Source organism: Bos mutus, chromosome 18, assembly GCF_027580195.1.
Source record: "Bos mutus isolate GX-2022 chromosome 18, NWIPB_WYAK_1.1, whole genome shotgun sequence".
NCBI classification, from domain to species: domain Eukaryota; kingdom Metazoa; phylum Chordata; class Mammalia; order Artiodactyla; family Bovidae; genus Bos; species Bos mutus.
The window spans coordinates 25,808,952-25,831,093 of NC_091634.1; the positions used below are offsets into that span (position 1 = coordinate 25,808,952).

At 44.6% G+C, this 22,142-nt stretch overlaps 2 protein-coding genes across 2 annotated transcripts in view; one reads left to right on the forward strand and one right to left on the reverse strand.

Moving 5' to 3' along the window:
- WWP2 (WW domain containing E3 ubiquitin protein ligase 2) overlaps nt 1–2,017 on the reverse strand; it is a 143,608-nt gene extending 141,591 nt beyond the window's left edge. Inside the window, exon 1 of the mRNA XM_005896501.3 lies at nt 1,868–2,017. The gene's annotated coding sequence lies outside the window, so the exon portion shown is untranslated. The remainder of the gene's footprint in view (nt 1–1,867) is intronic.
- Nucleotides 2,018–8,363: 6,346 nt separating this feature from the next.
- Nucleotides 8,364–18,067, forward strand: NOB1 (NIN1 (RPN12) binding protein 1 homolog). The gene is made up of 9 exons (XM_005896500.2): nt 8,364–8,497; nt 8,619–8,751; nt 11,351–11,481; nt 13,179–13,250; nt 13,455–13,583; nt 13,675–13,875; nt 14,503–14,600; nt 15,628–15,772; nt 17,466–18,067. The coding sequence occupies exons 1-9, from the start codon at nt 8,435–8,437 to the stop codon at nt 17,733–17,735; spliced, it is 1,242 nt and encodes a 413-aa protein (XP_005896562.2). The 5' UTR covers nt 8,364–8,434; the 3' UTR covers nt 17,736–18,067.
- Nucleotides 18,068–22,142: the final 4,075 nt, after the last annotated feature.

The following is a 22,142-nucleotide window of genomic DNA, read 5'->3' on the forward strand; positions in this document are numbered from 1 at the left end:
TACTCCATGTTCACAATTTTCGCTATAACCTGTACTAGCTTTCCCTTAAAATGTCATCCTTTATAAACTTGAAAAAATATTTTAAAATAAAACTTTATGTTGCTTCTATAAATGGAAAAGAATGCGCTGAAGGATAAATGCCTGGGCCTGAGTCCCTACTCAGTCACTCACTCCAGATTCTAAAGCAAGGACTTCCCTAAGCCTCGGTTTCTTCTTCTGCAGAATATGGACAATTCCAACCTTCACAGGATCACGGTAAAGATTAAATGAGATGCTGTCATAAACTCTTTGCAACTGGGAAAGTAGTCATTAAATGAAGGAGACTGAGAAGCCAACTCAAGCCTTATGTCATGCCCATCATTTTCACATGTAGCAATAACAGAACATGGCAAGCACATCTGACAAGAGAAGACCAAGGACTCAGGTTCAAATCTTGTCCTCCACTTACAGGTCTGTGACCTTCAGAAACTCATTTATTTACCAAACACTTACCAAGTGCCTACAACGTGCCAGGAACTAGATTAGTAGTTAAATAAGTCAAATAAGATATGGACTCTACCCCTGAGGAATTTGCAGTCTAGCAGGGAGAAAGAGATGAGTAGATAAGAAAAAGCAAAAAATTGTCAAAAAAAAAAAATCAAGTCATCTCTCTCAGGTCTGTTTGTTCATTCTGAGATGGGAATAACACCTTCCCAACCTAACTCACAGGGCTGCCAGAAAAATCAATTTTTAAATGTTTGTCAAGTACTCCAAAAACTTGAACTCGTTAAAGTATTTTTTTTCCTACTTGTAATCCAGAACGACTCTGACTCCTGTTAATGCCCAGTTTACACATTCACTCCAATAACACCACATCTGTGAAATTCATTCCACTTTTGCAAATGTTAGTAAACACGAAGAAAAGGAGGACGAACAGCTTTAGCACAGGTGTTTAATTTCAAAATCATGATCCAGGTCACAGTTCAGTCTTGCTACCTAGTTACAGCCCGTGGAGATAAGCAGTCACAAGGTAAAGCAAACTGAATAATTTAAACTGAAGAAAGAGGAAAAGTCATAAAGTAGTGTAGGTAGACACTGTCCAAGGTTACAGCATATCTATATTGGTGAGGTAATGCTGGGACTAGGTCTTGCTCAACACTGGAGGTTAAAAGCCACTTTAAGGCCATAGCAACGTGCCCACACTCTGTTTTTAAGTCTAGAAGTTGATCTGATCTGAGCAAACCGCTAAGATGATCTGAAGGACCAGGTTCCCAAGAAGTGGAAACCCTACCCAAGCAAGACTAAGTGAGTGTGACGAAAGCAAGACGGTCAAGATTCTATGATCCCTCCTAAAGTTTAAAACACTGAATGGGAACAAAATCAAAGTCTGGAGTACCAATCATTTCCAAAGAGGAAGAAAGGAAAAGACTCTCAGGTGAGGCTCACGCTGCATCTTCTTGCTAATTTCTCCTTTTTTCCCCACCACGTCACTCGCCCATTCTCAGGCGACCCACTGCAACTCAATCCCCTAAGTCGCCCCTTCCCCCTGCTCCGCTTCCTCAACAAAGGTCACTCCTCTTCATCCCTGGCACCTATGATGCTTTCCCTTTCCGGGACGACTTGCTGGCCGCCGCACCCAGGACGGCCTTCGCGCCCACCTCGGAGCAGCCCCCGCGCACGGCCAGCGGCGCGCCCACCCTGCTCGGGCGGGAGTCGGGACACCCCTCCTCGGAGGCCGGAACCGCCGCGCCAGGCCCCTCCCACAGGAAGCCGCCGCCCCCCGGCGCCGGGGCCGCGCCTCCCCCGGCCCACCCCGCGCCGCCTGCCGCCCCCGGACTTCCCTGCGCCCCCACCCGCCAGCTGCGTCCCCAGTGCCCGCGCTGGCTACCTGCAGCGGCCACAGAAGCGGCGCCCAACTCCTCTCCCACTTCCGCTTTCCACAGCCCTCACTCGGGCCAGGTCACGTGACCACGCGCGGTCAGCTGACCCGGAAGAGGCTGGCCGGGCCTCAGGTGTGGGCAACCTAGGCCGGGCCTGAGAACCTCTGGCCAGAAGGCTTTCTTGTCCTTTGTATGTTTAAAAAGTGGGAGGATTTTCCACTTGCTAGATGGTCTCCCAGCAAACAAATTGAAGTCTCGCAGAGTGCCAGGCGCTTCGTTTACTCCTCCCATCAACGCTGAGGGCGGGTCTATCTTAGCTCCATTTTACAGGTGAGAGGAGGCGTTCAATCTATTAAGTCAACAGATATTTATTGAACTCCTTAGGGTTAACAGACAAGATAAAATACAGAACACCGAGTTAAATTGTAATTTTAAACAGCCATTAATACGGAGGTGTGCCCCAAAATATTGTCTGGTACAGTACATATTTATAGTTAAAAAAAAAAAAAAAACTCATATGTAATGGGCATCCTATGTTTTAATTTGCTATACCTGACAACCCTAAGCCTACTATGTGCCAGGCACGTTTCTAGACTGTAGAAACTCAAAAGTAGCTTTTGTGGAGCATCTGTTCTTGTGACATAAAACAAAGGTTAGAAAAGCTCCGAAACCTTTGCTGTTGTCCATAAGATGCCCCAGCACACCAAACTAACCCCATTTCGATAATATATGGATTAGATAGAACTTTATGAATTGGAAAATAAAACATTTTAAGTCCATATTCTTTACCAATGGTCAAGAACTTTAGCTTTGACAAGTTGAATGAAGGCTCAAATTTTCACTTTCAATCACCATTAACTAAAATGAGTATTAATCACCTAATTAGCCTTAAGCACTGTGCACTAATTAGTCTGTTATTCTTAGGTCTTCCAGTTGGAGGGATCAGATATGCATACAAATTAAACTGGTTGAGCATTTAGTCTCTACTTTTCCCATCCCAAATCCATCCAGGAGATGGCCTTTTAAGGAGCTACAGTCCTCTCTTAACACCTTAATTCTTACAGTAATCCCATCTATAAAACTATTAAAATCTCTCTAGTAACGTTCTCTAGATGGGAGTTGTACTAATTCTATTCTAGGGGAAGGCCTCTTTGATTTGGTGGCATTTGAGTAGGTGTTCACCCAAAGGAAAAAAGGGATTAGACAAGGCAGTCTCTCACTGTGGGTTAAAGGAGTAAAAGCTTAATATATATCCTGAATAATGGCAGCCCACTCCGGAACTTTTGCCTGGAAAAATCCCATGGACGGAGGAGCCTGGTAGGCTACAGTCCATGGGGTCACAAAGAGTCGGACACGACTGAAAGACTTCACTTTTCTTTCATAAAGTCCATACATGGTCCCTTCCACCCCTCCCCTTTGTTTCTTTCACCTTTGTTTCTTTCATCTCATCTCCAACTGCAGTTTGACTCAGTACCCTGCTTCAGCCACTCTATCCTGAGGGTCTGTGGACTTGCTTTTCCCCTCTTCCTGGAAAGCTCTTTTCCTGGGTAGTCAGTTGGCTCACCCCCTCATCTCTTTCATATGTTTGCTTAACTGTCCCTTGCAGTAAAGCCTTTCCTGGTTACACTATTTAAAATTGCAACTCATCTCTTCCTTCCCCTCCTCCCAGTCCCTTCCTGATTTGTTTTTTCTCTCCTTATTTCCTCAACTTAGCACTATCTGCCTTTCACATGAATGTGTATATGTATAATCTGTTACCCCCAACAAAAAAATTACGACGACAGGAGCTATAACCCAGCTTCCAAAGCAGTACCTGGCCAATAGGAGGCCTCTTTAAATAATCCGTTGAATGAATAGACTACATCAACTTTTATTGAGCACTGAACTGGCTGCTATAGGTCCTACAATATAGGAGATATTTTAAGACACATAAAAAATGTGAACTATGTCATCATGAAAGCACCCCCAAAAAATTAAAAAGAAGTTGAAATGTTCAGTTAAGGAAAAAGTCCCCTAAAACAGTCCCTGACTTTCAACCTACTTAAAGAATACAACCAAGTAACTGCAATGCAAAGCAGAAGTAATAACTGCTCACTGAGGGCTAGATTTGAAATGTCTTAAGTATGGTGGGAAATAAGGGTCCAAATCTGTCCTTGGAGAAAACTCTGATTTGGGTAATCAGGACCAGTTTGCAGAGGGAACAACACAGTGGCTTCTTGGAGACTAAGTAAGTGGGGGTTGGCAAGAACAATTTTCAGGCAGATGAGAAAACAAGGTCAAAGGCAGAGACAAGAAAGTCCGGGACACTCCCAGGAAAGTCCAGAGGAATTCTAGATATACTTACTGAATTCAAGTCGTATTTCTTCTGCATCAAGTTTTTCTCTCCCCTACCCAACTGTTAAGTATAAAGTTTTATAGCCTGTAAATTTTCCTGGAAGTGAAGTCAAATATTCACTGGCACACAATCAAGACCTTTTCTCTTTCATAAAGGGTCTCACATGTTAAAGTTGTCATTATCTCCAAATGAGTTATACGTGGAGTCCTTCTACATATGTCTGCTGCTGCTGCTGCTGCTAAGTCACTTCAGTCTTGTCTGACTCTGGGCAGCCCCATAGATGGCAGCCCACCAGGCTCCCCCGTCCCTGGGATTCTCCAGGCAAGATCACTGGAGTGCGTGGCCATTTCCTTTTCCAGTGCGTGAAAGTGAAAAGTGAAAGTGGAGTCGCTCAGTCGTGTCCGACTCTTCGCAACCCCATGGACTGCAGCCTGTCAGACTCCGTCCATGAGATTTTCCAGGCAAGAGTACTGGGGTGGGTTGCCATTGCCTTCTCCGCTACATATGTTTGAAAGTGTTCATTTATTAAGGTAAACTGTTTCCAGTGACAATTTTCATAATAATGTTTGAGATTTCTTCACTTTCTTCATTTTTTAAAAAAACAAGGAGCTTCAAACAACGTGTTTCAGGGTTCACTTCACTTCTGGGTCCTCTGAGGTTTTCTGGTTTGTTTTTTTTTTGTATTTTGGCAGCATGTGGGATGGTTTCTCAACAAGGGATGGAACTGGGGTCTCCCAGTGAAAGCTCCAAATCCTAACCACTAGGCCACCAAGGAATTTCTTCCCTTCACTTCTGAGAGAACCTGTCCCCAGACACCTTCAGCTACCAAAGACATTACCCTCAACTCCCTGAACACTCCCTTTGGATTTTCAGACCTCATGAGTCTTTGCCCTCATCATCCTTCAAGATGTGGCTCCGAAGCTTAGGCCTCTAAACTCAAACTTGCCCCTCGACACTACACAAGATATCACTTTGTTCGTAGCTATTACATCACCCAAATCGTGGTGGTGTAAATTAGCTATCAGTATGTATTTTTTTCCACAGTCCCAAGGCTTCAGGGGACTTGGAGACTAACATTACAGAGAAAGAGAAAAGGGATTAAAGTATTACCAAAAAATGACAAAAGCTACAAAGTGTCAAGAAACCTATATTGACAAGTATTTTTAATGTTTACTAGAAAAAGAATGGCTCAAAGCCTGATCTTTCTTTTCCTGACCATTCTCCTAAATCAGTGGTTCTCAAGTGTGACCCCAGGTCAGCAGCATCAGTGTCACCTGAAACTTACTAGAAAGGCAGCTTGTCCATCTCTGCCCAGACGTACTGAATCAGAAACTGAGGACGAAGCCCAGCTATTTCTAGTTCTGCAATCTCTCCAGGTGATTCTGATTTACACTCAAGTTGGAGAACATTGATCTAGGTCATTCTCCTTCACCATAGTGTCCACAGAGTTATTGCTGATTTCAATAAACCTCTTTTATTGTGGGGTCTAGTTTCTATATAATCCCTGCCTTTCCAGGCAGCAGGAGCAGTCAATTAAGGAATAAATTAGAGACAGGAATATTAGTGAACTATATTTTCACTATAGTGAACTATATTTTGAGTGAACTATATTTTCTAGGCATGAAATAAAAACTTAATGGGAATGAATGGAGAAGGGACCCAGGTACCTCAAACCATTTCAGAAGTGACATCAATAAACTTGAGCAAGAGGAGTACAGGTTGAAATAAAGATGACTCAGAAGAGATTCTTACCTTGAATGCCTTTTTTGGTGATGCCATTAGTAAAAATAGGAACTCAACCAGTGAAGAAATTTTAAGCGGGGGCAGGAGAGACAATTACCTAGTTTTAACCCTCCTCCTGAGTAATAATGCCAAAAATGTTCAGAAGGATGTGGCCAAAAGACTAGGTTATGGAATAAACAAGGATTGGACCTATAGATTCCAGAGGTATTCATATAATGTGATCATTATGACCAGCTTTGAGGATAGATAGTACTGGTGAAGGAGAAAACAGAGAGACATGGAGGCCAAGACAGTTCTGTGGATGGTGCCCTGTGTGCAAGGCAGAAGAGAATGCACTAAAGGAGGCTGAAAAATCACCAGAGATGCAGGGGGACCATAGTGATGCATCATGAGAGTGAAGAGAGGAGAGACAGTCCAGAAAGAGGAGATGGTCAGCCATGTAAAATTCTGCAGAGGAACTGAGAATGTCAGAAATAAGAACAACAACACAAATTGATATGATAGGGAATTCCCTGGTAGTTCAGTGGTTAAGACCCCCCAGAGGTGTGAATGACTTTTTGGAGGTACAAGGGCTAAATTATAATCAAGGGGTGAAAACTGGAGTGAAGACTAGAAAGATAGTATAGAATTAACTCAACACCACTGAAGATAGATGACTGAAAAGACATTATTCAGTCAAGTTCACCAGCATGAATTTCTAACAGACCAGATTTCATAATTACGGAATTTCAGCAAGGAATTATGAGCCCTGTTTTATGTAAGTGGAGCAAGAATATTAAGGTAAAAAATTGAGAGATAGAGATCCCTGCCCCAAATTGCTCAAAATGAAGTAGGGGTAAGAAAGCAGGGGTTGGCCTGGCATAAAGGTAAGAAAGTGGCTCTGAGTTGGTTTGTTTCAGTGTTAATGCACCATTTAGTCAATGTTAGCCTGGCCTCGTTTTCTTGAGCAACCACCCCTTGCCTATAAAATAGTATTTCATAGAGTTGTTTAGTCACGAAGTCATGTCCAACCCGTTTGCGACCTCATGGACTGTAACCTGCCAATCCCCTTCTGTCCATGGAATTTCCCAGGCAAGAATATTGGAGAGGGTTGCCACTTCCTTCTCCAGGGGCTCTTCCCCACCCAGGGGTTCAACTGGAGTCTCCTACCTTGGCAGGTAGTGTTCTTTAGTACTGAGCCACCAGGGAAGCCCAGTCTTTAGGTCATCTGAACCGACTGACTCAACAATAAAACCAAATACAGAATATTTGAATTCAAGTGTACAGAAGCTGGGGCATCTCCAGGCAAGAATATGACCCCATGGGGTGTCTCCAGGCAAGAACACTGGAGTGGGTTGCTATGCCTTTCTACAGTGAATCTTCCAGACTCAGGGACCCGAACTTGGGTCTCCTGCATTACAAGTAGATACTTTAACGCTGAACCACCAGGGACGCCCTAAGGGCCAATTAAAGTCTCTAAGGACTGCAAGGAGATCCAACCAGTCTATTCTGAAGGAGATCAGCCCTGGGATTTCTTTGGAAGGAATAATGCTAAAGCTGAAACTCCAGTATTTTGGCCACCTCATACGAAGAGTTGACTCATTGGAAAAGACCCTGATGCTGGGAGGGATTGGGGACAGGAGGAGAAGGGGACGACAGAGGATGAGATGGCTGGATGGCACCACTGACTCGATGGACGTGAGTCTGGGTGAACTCCGGGAGTTGGTGATGGACAGGGAGGCCTGGCGTGCTGCCATTCATGGGGTCGCAAAGAGTCGGACACGACTGAGCGACTGAACTGAACTGAAGGATCAATAGTGTTAGTCACTCAGTCGTGCCCGACTCTTTGCACCCCATGGGCTGCAGCCCACCAGGCTCCTCAGTCCGTGAGATTTTCCAGACAAGGACACTGGAATGTGTTGCCATTTCCTTCTCCAGGGGATCTTGCCAACCCAGGGATCGAACCCAGGTCATCTGCACTGCAGGCAGATTCTTTAACGAGTGGGCTACAAGGGAAGCCCCTGAGGGCCAATTATGAAAGTGAAGTCGCTCAGTCGGGTCCGACTCTTTGCGACCCCATGGACTGTAGCCTATCAGGCTCCTCCATCCATGGGATTTTCCAGGCAAGAGTGCTGGAGTGGATTGCCCTTTCCTTCTCCAGGGGATCTTCCTGACCCAGGAATCGAACCCGGGTCTCCCGCATTGCGGGCAGACGCTTTACTGTCTGAGCCACCAGGGAAGCCCTGAGGGCCAATAGTTGATGCCAAACAGCGTTTTCTCAGGCGACCACCCCCCGCCAGATCCCTCCCAAGATTTGACCGCGCCCACACCTCCCAGGCAATCGGGCGGCCGTACTGCGCAGGCGCGCCGGTTGCTCAGAGCCGGAAAATGCCGGCGCGCCCGCCAGGCGTCGCCGCTTAGCTGCAGCTTCTTTTCTCGGTTCCCAGGGGCCCGGATTGGTACCGAGCGACTGGCGGAAGCTCCGCGCGCATGCGCGGTGTGGCCTCGTTGGGCCAACATGGCGCCGGTGGAGCACGTTGTAGCGGATGCCGGGGCGTTTCTGCTGGATGCGGCTTTGCAGGTACAGGGTGCTTCTGTGGAGAGGAGCGGGGTCTGGGCTGGTGGCCCCTGACGGAGTTTGGGAAATCCGGCAGCACGTTGCGTGGTGCGGAATGGTGTGAGCTGGGCTGGTCTCCCCGCAGGACATCGGGAAGAACATCTACACCATCCGGAATGTGATCAGCGAGATTCGGGACAAGGCCACGCGCAGGCGGCTCGCCGTGCTGCCCTACGAGCTGCGTTTCAAGGAGCCCTTCCCTGAATACGTGCGACTGGGTGAGTACCTCTGCCCGATGTTGATAGTGAAGCTGGGTCCCAGGTTGCTGACTGAACCTGCTCTGGTGCTAGTTGGAGCCTGGTTACTTTATCAGAGTTGGTTTAGAAACCCCACGGTCAAGATCCTGGTGGGAGAGAGGCTTCCTGAGTCATGAGTTAGCCAGGCCTTGCTGCTTACTAGCTATGTTCCCTTGCGTGTATCACTCAGACTCTCTAGGCGTCAGTTTCCTCATCTGTAAAATGGGATTAACAAAAGTACCTATCCTCGAGGTTGCTGGGAGCATTAAAGGAAGAATAATGTCACTCAGCACAGTGTCCAGCGTTTTGTAAATATTAAATTTGTTTGGATTAAAAATAGAAGTCCTGCCCTGGAAAGGACCTAGGTGGCTGAAAGTGTTTTTAGGGGTTTTAGGGTTTAAAGGCTGATATTGGAGATGATGCTACCTACACTACTTGTGACTTCTTTAGCTTTCTCTAACATACTAGTTTTGTGATCTTTGACAAGTTACTTAATCTTTCTGAGAAAATACTAATAGTATTTAGTTCACAAGATTTGGCTAAAGCAGTCCCACTCCTAGGGATATACTGAGACAAAGCTGTAGTAACTCAGAAAGATACATGCACCCCTATATTCATAGCAGCACTATTTGCATTTGCCAAGACATGAAAACCACCCAAATGTCTATTGACAGATGAATGGATAAAGAAGATATGGTACAGATATACAATGAAATACTACTCAGCCATAAAAAAGAACAAAATAATGTCATTTGCAGCAACATGCATACAACTAGAGATTATCATACTAAGAAAGACACATATCATATGACATTACTTATATGTGAAATATAAAATGTGACACAAATGACCTATCAGAAACAGAATCACAAGCATAGAGAACAGACTTCTGGTTGTCAAGAGGGAGGGAGTTGAGGGAGGGAGGTTGGGTTATTAGCAGATGTAAGCTTTTATATATAGACTGGATAAACAACAAAATTCTACTGTATAGCACAGAGAACTGTATTCAGTATCCTATAATAGACCATAATGGAAAAGAACATTTTTAAAAGGAATATATATGTGTAAATGTATAGCTGAATCACTTTTTTGTACAGTAGCAATTAACACAACATTGTGAATCAGCTGTATTTCAACTTAAAAAATTTTTTTTTTTTCAACTTAAAAATTTTTGTAAAGATTTGACTTGACAAAATGAAAAGCTTTTAACATAGCACTTGATACATAGTACCCAATAAATTTTAGCTGCTGTTAATTAATAGCTGCATTTTTAGTGAGCTGTATACTTATTGTTCCTGGTGCTAAAGTAGCAAACTAAGATCATGGCATCTGGTCCCATCACTTCATGACAAATAGATGGGGAAACAGTGGCTGACTTTATTTTTGGGGGCTCCAAAATCACTGCAGATGGTGACTGCAGCCATGAAATTAAAAGACGCTTACTCCTTGAAAGGAAAGTTATGACCAACCTAGATAGCATATTCAAAAGCAGAGACATTACTTTGTCAGCAAAGGTCTGTCTTGTCAAGGCTATGGTTTTTCCAGTGGTCATGTATGATTGTGAGGGTTGGACTATAAAGAAAGCTGAGTGCCGAAGAATTGATGCTTTTGAACTGTGGTGTTGGAGAAGACTCTTGGGAGTCCCTTGGACTGCAAGGAGATCCAACCAGTCCATCCTAAAGGAGATCAGTCCTGGGTGTTCATTGGAAGGACTGATATTGAAGCTGAAACTCCAATACTTTGGTCACATGCTGCGAAGAGTGGACTCATTTGAAAAGATCTTGACGCAGGGAAAGATTGAGGGCAGGAGGAGAAGGGGTGACAGAGGATGAGATGGTTGGATGGCATCACGGACTCAATGGACATGTGTTTGAGTGGACTCAGGGAGTTGGTGATGGATAGGGAGGTCTGGCGCACTGCGGTTCATGGGATCGCAAAGACTGAGCAACTGAACTGAATGTAGCAGAAGACATCTTTCTGTTAATGTGTCAAAATATTATTGTATATGCTTATTATTGATGTCTCAGGAGAATAACAACACAAGAGCTGAAGATCACTTTGTGTTAAATAGGGATGTGGGTTTTCTTGTTGGGGTGGGTTTACATACAAAAACTGTTCAATATTTGTTACCCAGTATTTTTGTCTCATCATAGACAATAATTATTGGTTGAATCACCTTTCCATCCCACTTGTACTGTGATCATCCATTCTATTAAAAAGAACTGTTAGAATCACAGAACTTTATTGCTGAGGGAGAAGAGACTTTCTATTCTAATATAATACCAGAGCCTAGAAAAGGAACTCTTATCATTTGCAAATATTATGCTAACTTTCAATGATTTTCTATTAACTTTTTTCTGTCCCTTCATCTGCACTCAATAAGGACATTACAGTAAACATAACTGGCATAAATCTTGAGAGATACAAATGTCTTGGTTCTGAGTAGAAAAAGATCAGGAGATGAATGAGTGAGGTGTGTTTGGGGATACTGATCCAAAGTTCTTTTCATACTTTCATTACAGTTATCCAGAGTCATATGGCTCTTTGCTTTTAACTGAAGTTTGGAATCTCTTGTTTACAGTGACTGAGTTTTCAAAGAAAACCGGAGACTATCCTAGCCTTTCTGCTACAGATATCCAAGTACTGGCACTTACTTACCAGCTGGAAGCAGAATTTGTTGGGGTGTCTCACCTAAAACAAGAACCAGAAAAGGTAAATAAGAAGGATTGTGATTTCATCCATTTTTACTTTTTTATTATGAGAACTATCAGATGTACAGAAGTAGAGGGAGTAGTGTAATGGACCCAGTGTCCCCATCATTCCGCCTCCATAGTTACCAACTTATGACCAGTCTGTTTTCATCTCCACCCACTCTAGCCATGAGCATTTTGAATTCAGACATCTTATTTCACTGATATTTCTTGGTGTGTCTTGAAAGAGATAAGGTATGTCTTTTTAAAATATAACCACAAAACCAATATTACACCTACACAAAATTAATAGCAATTCCCTGGTATCATCAAATATCCAAATGTGTGTTTGTTCACATTTCTTAATTATTTTATAAATTTTTTAATAGTTTATTTGTTTGAATCAGGATCCAGATAAGGTTCATTACATTGTAGTTAGCAAATGTGTCTCAGTCTTGACCTGTAAGTTCTTGGTGAGAATGGCTAAATTTTAAAATGCTGAAAGAGGAACTTTCCTGGTGGTCCAGTGGCTAAGACGCCAAGTTCCCAATGCAGGGGTCCCAGGTTCAATCCCTGGTTAGGGAACTAAATCCCACATGCTGCACCTAAGCAGCTTTGTATACTGTAACTAAAAGATCTTGCATGCCACAGCTGAGACCTAGCACAGCCAAATAAATTTTTTTTTTTAATTTAAAAATGCGAAAAAAAAAATAAAAAATAAAAATGCGGAAAGAGAGTAAAAATCAATTATATTATCACTACTTTTGAAAAAATGGAATTCTTTTCCAGAAACAAGCAAGAAGGAATACCAAATATGCTACCATTTTTTTCAACTCTTTCTAACCTTCAAAATTCTGGGTTCCTGTTGTGCTTTTACAGATTTGTCCAACTCGTTTAAGTTGAAGAGATTAATGGTTTTGTGCCTGGGCCGCACTGACTGTTTCCAGGCCAGAGGATTTTGGAAGATAGATAGTTTATACTGTAATAAGTAATTTCAACTAGTGGTTACAAAGAATGACTTGATCTCCACTGTCTAAAGTCATCAAAACTAGTAGACTTGTGAGCACTCCACTGTAGTGGACCGATGTTCCTATTCTAGTTGGAACTGCCTTCACTTGTTCTCAGCCAGGTTTAGAGTCCTCCAATCCAAAAAGTCTAAAAGCGATGCCGAAAGTACAGACTTCTGTGTGTCACCAGAATGTTTTGGGGGGATGGGAGTCAAGGGAATAGTTTTACATAAAGGCTGACTTTGTGGCTGAGCCGGGTTTCTGTTTTGGCATCTGTCAACTTGAGATTCCTAAAAACCACCCTTTCCTGCAGTCTTTTGGGCGGGAGTTAACCTGTTTTGTATCAGAAGCTTTAAAACTCCTCTCTCTTGACCCAGCAATTCCACTTTTGGGCATTTATCCTAAGGATGTAACCAAAGATACTTCCAAGTTTTATACATAATGATGTGCATTAGAGCTTTATGTCCAGGGCCAAAAAAGGAATGTCCTAAAATGGTTATTTGGTGGTAGTGGACTCCCTGAATAATTCTTCATATATATTTTTATGTTTCTCACTCTTTAAAAAACATTGAATAAATCTTTTTTATTTCAATAACCAGGGGGAAGTATTTTGTTTTCTGTTTTTTTTTTTTTTTAATTACTCTTCCATGTTGAATTTTCAGCCTGTATTTCTTTGCTTAGTGCTGTCTCTTGTTCCTTTTTCTTTTTAAAGGTTAAAGTGAGTTCATCGATTCAGCACCCGGAAACGCCTCTGCACGTTTCTGGTTTCCATCTGCCCTCAAAGGTAATTTCTGAGACAGGCTGGGCTCTTCATGCTTTTTTCTGCTCCATGTCAGATCTCCACAAATTCCAGGGAACCAAATTTATCCCGAGAGATGCTGCAATATGTCCAGCCCTGCCTGATCTGACTTGTACATTGTATATCATGTCATCTTTAACACTCTCTCTCAGTTTTCAGGTTTTAAAATTACTCTTCTTTTAATCTCAGCCTAAACCCCCACGAGAAACAGTAGAACACAGACACCCAGCCAATGAGCCTGAGGACCTAGAGTTCAGTTCCTTCATGTTCTGGAGAAATCCTTTGCCTAACATTGATTGTGAACTGCAGGAGCTGCTGGTAAGGCCCTGCCTTATGATCTGATGACCACAGACTAGCATCTTCCAGCTGCACCCATGGGCAGGGAGTTTGAATTCTATTAATGTTTCAGATGGATGGAGGTGAGGATGTTCCAAATGAGGAGGAGGATGAAGAGAATGGACTTGATGAAAGACAGGACCAAGACAGTGATGACGACGGGGGTGGGTGGATAACCCCCAGCAACATCAAGCAGATCCAGCAGGAGATGAAGCAGTGTGCTGTCCCCAAGGACGTGCGGGTCGGCTGTGTGACTACAGACTTCGCCATGCAGGTGGGTGGAGTGGGTATCTGTCTGCCTGGGCTCAGTGTCATACCTGTACGGACAGTGGTCCCTCGGAGGTTGGGGATGGGATGTGCAGAACTGTTACATAATGCTTCTTTTCCTGGTTCTAGAACTTTGCCTATGCTCTTTGGTAATTTGCCATTTCGCTTGGAGGTTGGGGATTCATAATATATTGACAAAATGTATATAGTACATTACATTTCTAACGTCTGACATTCACAATCGGTTGGTGCTTTTCTTTCAGTGTGTGTAATGTTCTGTGCTGTGTTCAGTATTTCGAGACTATAGAGGTTTCCAACCCAGAAATGAATAATTTTGCTCTGACACAATGAATGTCTCTGTTAAAGAGATTGCTTTAAAAAAAAAGAGAGATCACTCATGGGAGGTTTTGGCTAATTAACGCTCACAGTCAGTCGCACTTGGTATCAGAAGAATCTGGGTCCTTGTCCTGGTTTACCCGTCTTGAGAGGCATCCTACGCTTGCTTTTCTTGAGCAGAAGCCCTTCATAAGCCAGACCAGGGTTTGTGAAGTTCTCTTAACTGTGATTATGCAGGTGTTAAAGATAATGTCGGTTTTGCTCTGAGTTCGGTTCCCCGTTAACGTGTCGGTTGCAGAATGTCCTGCTGCAGATGGGGCTGCACGTGCTGGCCGTGAACGGCATGCTGATCCGCGAGGCCCGGAGCTACATCCTGCGCTGCCATGGCTGCTTCAAGTACGTAGCCAGTAGTGTGGGCGCCGGTGCCCCTGTCGAGCACCCGTCTCTTCCTAAACCTGTGGGCTTCTTGAAAGGGAGCCTTGCCTTCTGTGCAGGTGTTCCTTCCACCTCAGATTAGCCCCAGTGACGGGATGGTTTCTTGCACAGAATAATTATTTCCTAACCCCTGTTGAGAGGGTTCCGTTCACTTGCACAGACATCAGGTCAGGGGCCTGGCCTCTCTGGCAGTTGCATGCAGCTCTTGTCTCCTGCCCCTGGGAACTGAGGGAGAATTCTTAAGGACAGACACTAGGGCTCCTGCTTGGTCCTTGAGAGCAGCAGCTTCTCCTGTTCAGAGTCCACCATTGGGGCTTGAGAGGGGAGGAGAGAGGCCTGGGGGTCAGCCTCAACGCCCACACCCATCGACCATAGCAGCTTCGTAGTGCTTCCTGTATGATTCGTTAATAAATTTTCAGCATCTCCAGAGCCACCTCCTGGCATCATGCCCAGTGACATGACATTTGGGGCCGAGGTATTCAGTAATAGTTATAATAATGTAATAGCATGGCCCTGGAGAAGGGGGGCTGGTGGTAAGAGCGCTGACTCTGGAGCCATATTCCTTGGGCGTATGCATGCTACTTATTGGCTCTGTGACCTTGAGCAGCTAGCTATCTTGCCTAGCTGCCATTTCCCCACCTGTGAAATGCAGATATACCCACCTCATGGGCTTGTTTCCAGGGTACACTTGTAGCATAATGCCTGACAGAATTCGGTGAAGCGTTCACGGCCACTGCAAAAACATCCTGCTCAGTTTTCTTACTACCTGTGTCATTTTCCCCTGGGACCGTGGGCCAGCAGTGTGCATGTATCAGCCGCGCGATACAGCCGGGCAGCCCTGGTCCAGGATGGCAGTGCAGTTCAGCCTGTCCCCTTCCACTTCTTGGGCTGCCTCCTCCTCCTCCGAGGCCCGAGACTCGCCATGCGCCCCGGGGACTGGGTCTGCTGCCTGAGGCTCCAGTGCAGTGAGGCTCCTTTGTGTCTATAGGACAACGTCTGACATGAGCCGAGTGTTCTGTGCACACTGTGGAAACAAGACGCTGAAGAAGGTGTCCGTGACCGTCAGCGATGACGGGACCCTGCACATGCACTTCTCCCGCAACCCGAAGGTGCTAAATCCTCGCGGCCTGAGGGTGAGTGGAACGGCTTCCCCTCCCCTGACGGCAGGGCCCAGGGTTGGGGAAGCTAGACCTCTTAGCATCAGGAGCAAATGATCAGAGAGAAGAACAAAGCCTCATGATTTCTACAAGATAGTTCGTGAAAGCCTGTGATCCAGATGGGGAAGGCTCACAATTCAGCCTCACCATGAGCTTTTTGAGGAGTTTGCAGTCTAAGAAGAAATCACCAGTAATTCCACACAATAAATTACATGTGGGGTCACAGAGAGGTTGTTTGTAGGGTGGTGGAGGTTGGATGTGTGCGGGAGTTTGAGGATGGGCAGAATTTCCAGAAGGTCCAAGAACCACAAGGGAAGGGGTGTGAAGTGCTCTGCACAAGAGTTCTGCCTGGACACACAGCCGAATGGATTTGTCTTGAGGAATCAGGAGAGAAGCATTGAAAGGCCAGCAGGTATTCCTAGGCAGATGCCACTAATGTGAGAAGGGTTGTTCATTTTTAAATTTTCTATTCTGAAATAATTTTAGATTTATAGAAAAGTTGCCAAAAAATAGTACAAATTCCCATTTAATTTCCCAATTTAATCGTTTACTACATTTGCTCTGTCGTTTATATATATTTTTTCTTTTCCCCTAAAAGCCATCTGAGAGTAAATGCTACCTGCTGCCCTTTGGCCCCTAGATACTTTGCTGTGTGTTTCCTGAATCAGGAACTTTGGCTTTCACGCCCACTGTACAGTTACTAAAACCAAGACGTTAACGTTACTTCAGCACTACTATCTGGCTTCCCAGATGGCGCAAGTGGTCAAGAATCTGCCTGCCAGTGCAGGAGATGTTAAGAGATGCAGGCTCGATCCCTGGGTTGGGAAGATCCCCTGGAGTAGGAAGCGGCAACCCACTCCAGTATTCTTGCCTGGAGAATCCCATGGACAGAGGAGCCTGGTGGGCTACAGTCCGTGGGGTCACAAAGAGTCAGATGCAACTCAGTGACCTAGCCTGCAGTTCTGCTGTCTATGGGTCATATTCAAAGTTTGACATGGATTTCCTTTGCAGCAAAAGAAGAAAGGGTTAGGCTCACACGTTGTGTTTGTCATCTCTCTTTAAAACTGAAGTAGTTTGTCAAGTCTGTTGTCTTTCACACCTTGACACTTTTCAATGGTTTTAAAGAGTCCAGAGCAGTTCCCTAACATCGCTCATTGGGTTTGCCTGGTGTTCCCTCCTGCTTAGGTTCAGGCTGTGCAGTGTTGGCAGGAGCACCCGGAAGTGATGCTGGGTCTTCCCAGTGCATCCTGTCAGGGGGGAAATGATAACTAGTTGTCCAGTTTACTGCTAGTAATAACTTTGATCACTTAGTTAAGGCAGTTTCTTATGTAATGCCAATATAATTAACCAAAACCAAGATGATCAAATTTCCCATAAGGTTATTATTTGTAATTAATAAGTAGAGAAAGATAGTCGGAAGTCTGCAGTCTTTCTGTCTTTATCTGAGAGTATGTAGTCAGCATACGGCTTTGGGTTTTGCATCTGTGAGGTGAGGTGAGGCTCAAGTGGGAAGATGCATGTCAGGGGCTTAGTGCACAGCAGGCAGTGGTGATAGACTCCACTGGGGTTGTCAGCCCACATGCAGAGTTGTCAGCTGAGCTTTCAGGATCTGGTGTGCATGAATACGAATCCCGGTCCTTCTAATGGCCTTTCCCCTTCTTGTTGGCAGTACTCTCTCCCCACTCCCAAAGGGGGCAAGTATGCCATCAACCCCCACCTGACCGAGGATCAGCGCTTCCCTCAGCTGCGACTTTCCCGAAAGGCCAGGCAGAAAACCGACGTGTTTGCCCCTGACTACGTAGCTGGGGTGTCTCCCTTTGCAGAGAATGACATCTCCAGCCGCTCAGCCACCCTGCAGGTCCGAGACAGCACCCTGGGAGCCGGGAGGAGACGGTTAAATCCCAATGCTTCCAGAAAGAAGTTTGTGAAGAAAAGGTGAAGCATAAGCTCGACGGGCAAGCTGGACAGCTGCCAGGAGACCCGGTCTCAGGTTCCCCAGTGTGCCAGCCCCACAACCCCCTGGACACAGAGAAAGGGCCTGACTTCCTCAGCGCTGCCTTGGGACTTGCTGTGGTGCCTCGGGTTGGGTTTGTGGTGGAGCCTGGCTAACCCCTGACCTGTGCGCATCCAGAGAACCGGGATTCCTGCCTTGTTGAGGGAGTTTGACGAAAACAGAGCTGATGGTGCCTGGAGCAGATCTTCAACCTTTAAAGACAGGAACTTCTAAGTGGTAATATTTTTCTAATAAATGTGATTATAAGCTTCTGTGCATTTTTTTCTTAAATTTTATTTTTAAACTTTACAATATTGTATTAGTTTTGCCAAATATCGAAATGAATCCACCACAGGTATACCTGTGTTCCCCATCCTGAACCCTCCTCCCTCCTCCCTCCCCATACCCTCCCTCTGGGTCGTCCCAGTGCACCAGCCCCAAGCATCCAGTATCGTGCATCGAACCTGGACTGGCAACTCGTTTCATACATGATACTATACATGTTTCAATGCCGTTCTCCCAAATCTCCCCACCCTCTCCCTCTCCCACAGAGTCCGTAAGACTGATCTATACATCAGTGTCTCTTTTGCTGTCTCGTACACAGGGTTATTGTTACCATCTTTCTAAATTCCATATATATGCGTTAGTATACTGTATTGGTGTTTTTCTTTCTGGCTTACTTCACTCTGTATAATAGGCTCCAGTTTCATCCATCTCATTAGAACTGATTCAAATGTATTCTTTTTAATGGCTGAGTAATACTCCATTGTATATATGTACCACAGCTTTCTTATCCATTCATCTGCTGATGGGCATCTAGGTTGCTTCCATGTCCTGGCTATTATAAACAGTGCTGCGATGAACATTGGGGTACACGTGTCTCTCTCTTTCCCTTCTGGTTTCCTCAGTGTGTATGCCCAGCAGTGAGAGAAATGCTTAAGGTGTGCACTCAAGGATCAAGCATTTAGGTTTTCTTTTTGCCAGAAAGTATACTAGGTACTAATTTTATTATTTAAAAAAAAAAATTGTAGCTCTTAATTTTAACTCATTTTGAAAACATTTCAGTCATCCAGGAAAATACCTAGACTCTCCCATTGTTAACATTTTTTATTTGCTTTTCCCTTTCTTCACACACAAAGTGTCTCCTAGGACAGTGATGTTCTTTTACATAACCACAGCACAGTGATCAAATTCAGGAAATTTAACATGATACATTACTGTTACCTAATACATAACACTTCAGATTTTACCAACTTGCCCCGGTACTGTCCTTCATAACATTTTCCCCCAGATCTGAACAATCTCTCCACCTTTGTCATTTGTGAAGTTGACCTTTTTAATAGTATTAGCCAGGTTTTCAACATGCCCCTCTATTTGGGCTGGACAGGATGTTTCCTTGTAATTAGATGGAGGTGACCCACATGGGACAAGAAAGCTACATACGTTGTCATTGGTTCTCAGTGCCTCACCCTAAATGATGCTTAACAGATTACTTGGTAAATAAACCTGCTGAGTAGATTTCTTAAGTTCTTTACATTAACAGCATATTCACAGAGTGCTAGCTTCAAAAGTTCCTTACATCAAGTTTTTCCCTGTATGGTTGTCTATTTGCTGCTGCTAAGTCGCTTCAGTCGTGTCCAACTCTGCGCAACCCTATAGACGGCAGCCCACCAGGCTCCCTGTCCCTGGGATTCTCCAGGCAAAAGTACTGGAGTGGGGTGCCATTGCCTTCTCCAATGCATGAAAGTGAAGTCGCTCAGTCGTGCCCGACTCTTAGCGACCCCATGGACTACAGCCCACCAGGCTCCTCCATCCATGGGATTTTCCAGGCAAGAGTACTGGAGTGGGGTGCCATTGCCTTCTATTTAGTATAAAGCTAATTGGGGGGAACTTAAATTCAGTTTAAGGTATTTCCTGTCCTATGTATTTTTTAAATGTGAAAACTCAGTTCTGAAAGTAAAAACTATGTAAACTATGTGAAACAGAGGTGTGTGTACAACTAGATGGCCTTCCCCTCTCATCCCCGTTTCCTCTTTTTCCCTGGCTAATCCATTTCATTTGTTTCTGACTTATCCTTGTGTTTTCTTTTGCAAAAAAGTGTGGGTGTGTGTTACATTTTGGAAGACAAGGCAGTATCTCGTCCACTGCTCATAGGCACACAGAACAGTACCTGGAACATGGTGGGTGCCCGGTAAATACTTGTTGCATATATTTGGCGTTTAATACTAGCCTTGTAAAAACTGAGATATATATATAACCAAACACCACCTGCTGGCCATGCATCACGACTTTCTCCTGACTGATTTAAGAGTTTCAGTTTCAGTTGTTGAAGACAGAGCCAGAGTACTAGCTTGGTTGTGGAGGTTGCCTTTAAACCCTTTAGGGTTGTCTTTATACAGTTTCACTCCTGGCCAACAGGAAGTAAAAGGGTTCATATTTACCCTCTCACCTGAAACAATAAAGAGCTAAAACACGGAAAACCATAGTATTCAGCTTCTGGAGGTCAAGCAGGTGATCCCTAAGAGAGGAGGAGACAGGTGAGCTCCACAATTGCACTGGTTTGATATCGAGAGAGAATTTCCAGAAGGAAGAGGTGGAGCAACAGTGCCGGGAGGCCAGGAGGGCCCAAAGAAAGGGAAGGAGCAGCCATCACAGCGCTTGAGTGCACGCAAGCATTCCAGGTCTGCAGAGGGGCCCCTGTGCATCCTCGGCGAAGCACTGATGAGCACTTAAACGTGAGGCGTTTCCTGAGGCTGGGGAAGGAAATACCCCTCCCCACCCAAACGAGATAATCCTCGAAGCTCACCCGAAGCCAGGGACGCTTCACACTCTTGCTATACAGAGTGGAAAACTTCCTAATTCACAGGCATCAGGCAGGTACTCCAGATCAGGAAACAATTATTTCCAGACTAAAGGCTGCTCTGGTCTCACCCGACAAAGCCAACCTTGCAAGAATCCTACTCCTAGTTTGATGCCAGAACCAGTCTTGTGGCCCCACCCAATCCCACTGGAACAAGAAACAATCCCTGGGACTTCCCCGCTGGTCTAGTGCACCTGCCGATGCACAGGACATGGGTTCGATCCCTGGTTCGGGAACTAAGATCCCACAAGCTTTGCAGCAACTGAAACTCCGTGTCTCGACTAGAGAGCCCACGCACCCCAACCACCGAGCCTGCCTGCTGCGACTAAGACCGGACGTGGCCAAAAGTAATTTTTTTTTTAAGAGAAAGTTCAGTGTTCTCACATTTTCAAAACACTCTCCCAAGGAAGCAGTATCATCCTAATTCATAGCCAAGCAGCAACAGTCTGGGGGATCTAGAAGAATACCCCATATACATTATTATCAATGACCCAAGTTTGATCCCCAAGTCAGGAAGATGCCTTGGAGAAGGAAATAGCAACCCAACTCCAGTATTTTTGCCTGGGAAATCCCGTGGACAGAAGAATCTGGCAGGGTACAGTCCATGGGGTCACAAGAGTCGGACCCAACTGAGCAACTAAACCTACCTATCTACCCCAGTATTTATGGACAGGAAGAAATCTGGAGTGGAAATATTCAACACGTCCACATCACTATGTTTTTTTGTTCATGTATTTGGAGGTAAATTCTTATAAATGAAACCTTTTGTGTAAGTAAGACAACGAGGAAACTGCAGTTCTGTGAAGCACAGTGACATTGTGCATGTTTACTAACAGCTGCTTGTACCTCTTCAGACATTGGGTGTTCTCTTTCTACACTGTTCACGAAGCTCAGTGCCTGGATCTTGAATGATATTCAACAAATGCTTGTGGAGCTGAATGCGTGACTCAGACCACTTTAGAGAACATAATTCAAGAGGCAAGAAATACTTTTTCCAAACTTTTCTTTTAGTTTGCTCATGGAAATAACAAATGAGTTCCCCATCCTGAAGGTATTTGTGCAAAAGCTGAAGAGTTACTAGTGATGTGAAAAGGATCAAGCATTGAAAATGGGTCCCTAGGACATCCCTGGCAGTCCAGTGGCTAAGACTGCACTCTCAGTGCAGGGGGCCCAGGTTCAAACCCTGGTCAGGGAACTAGCTCCCAGATGCCTCAACTAAAGAGCTCGCATGCCACAACTAAGGATCTCACATGCTGCAAGGAAGATTAAAGATTTCATTTGCCACAACTAAGACCCAGCACAGCAAAAAAAAAAAAAAATTTTAAAGGAAAGAAAAAAAGGAAATGAGTCCCTTCTATACTTTATGTTCTCTGATCTGAGACCAAAACTCAATTTGCTACATCAGATAAAATCTCTTCACAACACATGTATGCCATTTGAAGAGAAATTTCACTTTAATCAGGGAAGGTCTAAGTCCAACAGAGGATGACCTA

Excerpts from the sequence above, each read along its gene's own strand:
- NOB1 (XM_005896500.2), top strand. The coding sequence starts at position 8,435 with ATGGCGCCGGTGGAGCACGTTGTAGCGGATGCCGGGGCGTTTCTGCTG. Across the intron at positions 8,752-11,350 it reads CCCTGAATACGTGCGACTGG|TGACTGAGTTTTCAAAGAAA; the intron begins GTGAGTACCTCT and ends TCTTGTTTACAG. Across the intron at positions 14,601-15,627 it reads CGCTGCCATGGCTGCTTCAA|GACAACGTCTGACATGAGCC; the intron begins GTACGTAGCCAG and ends TTGTGTCTATAG.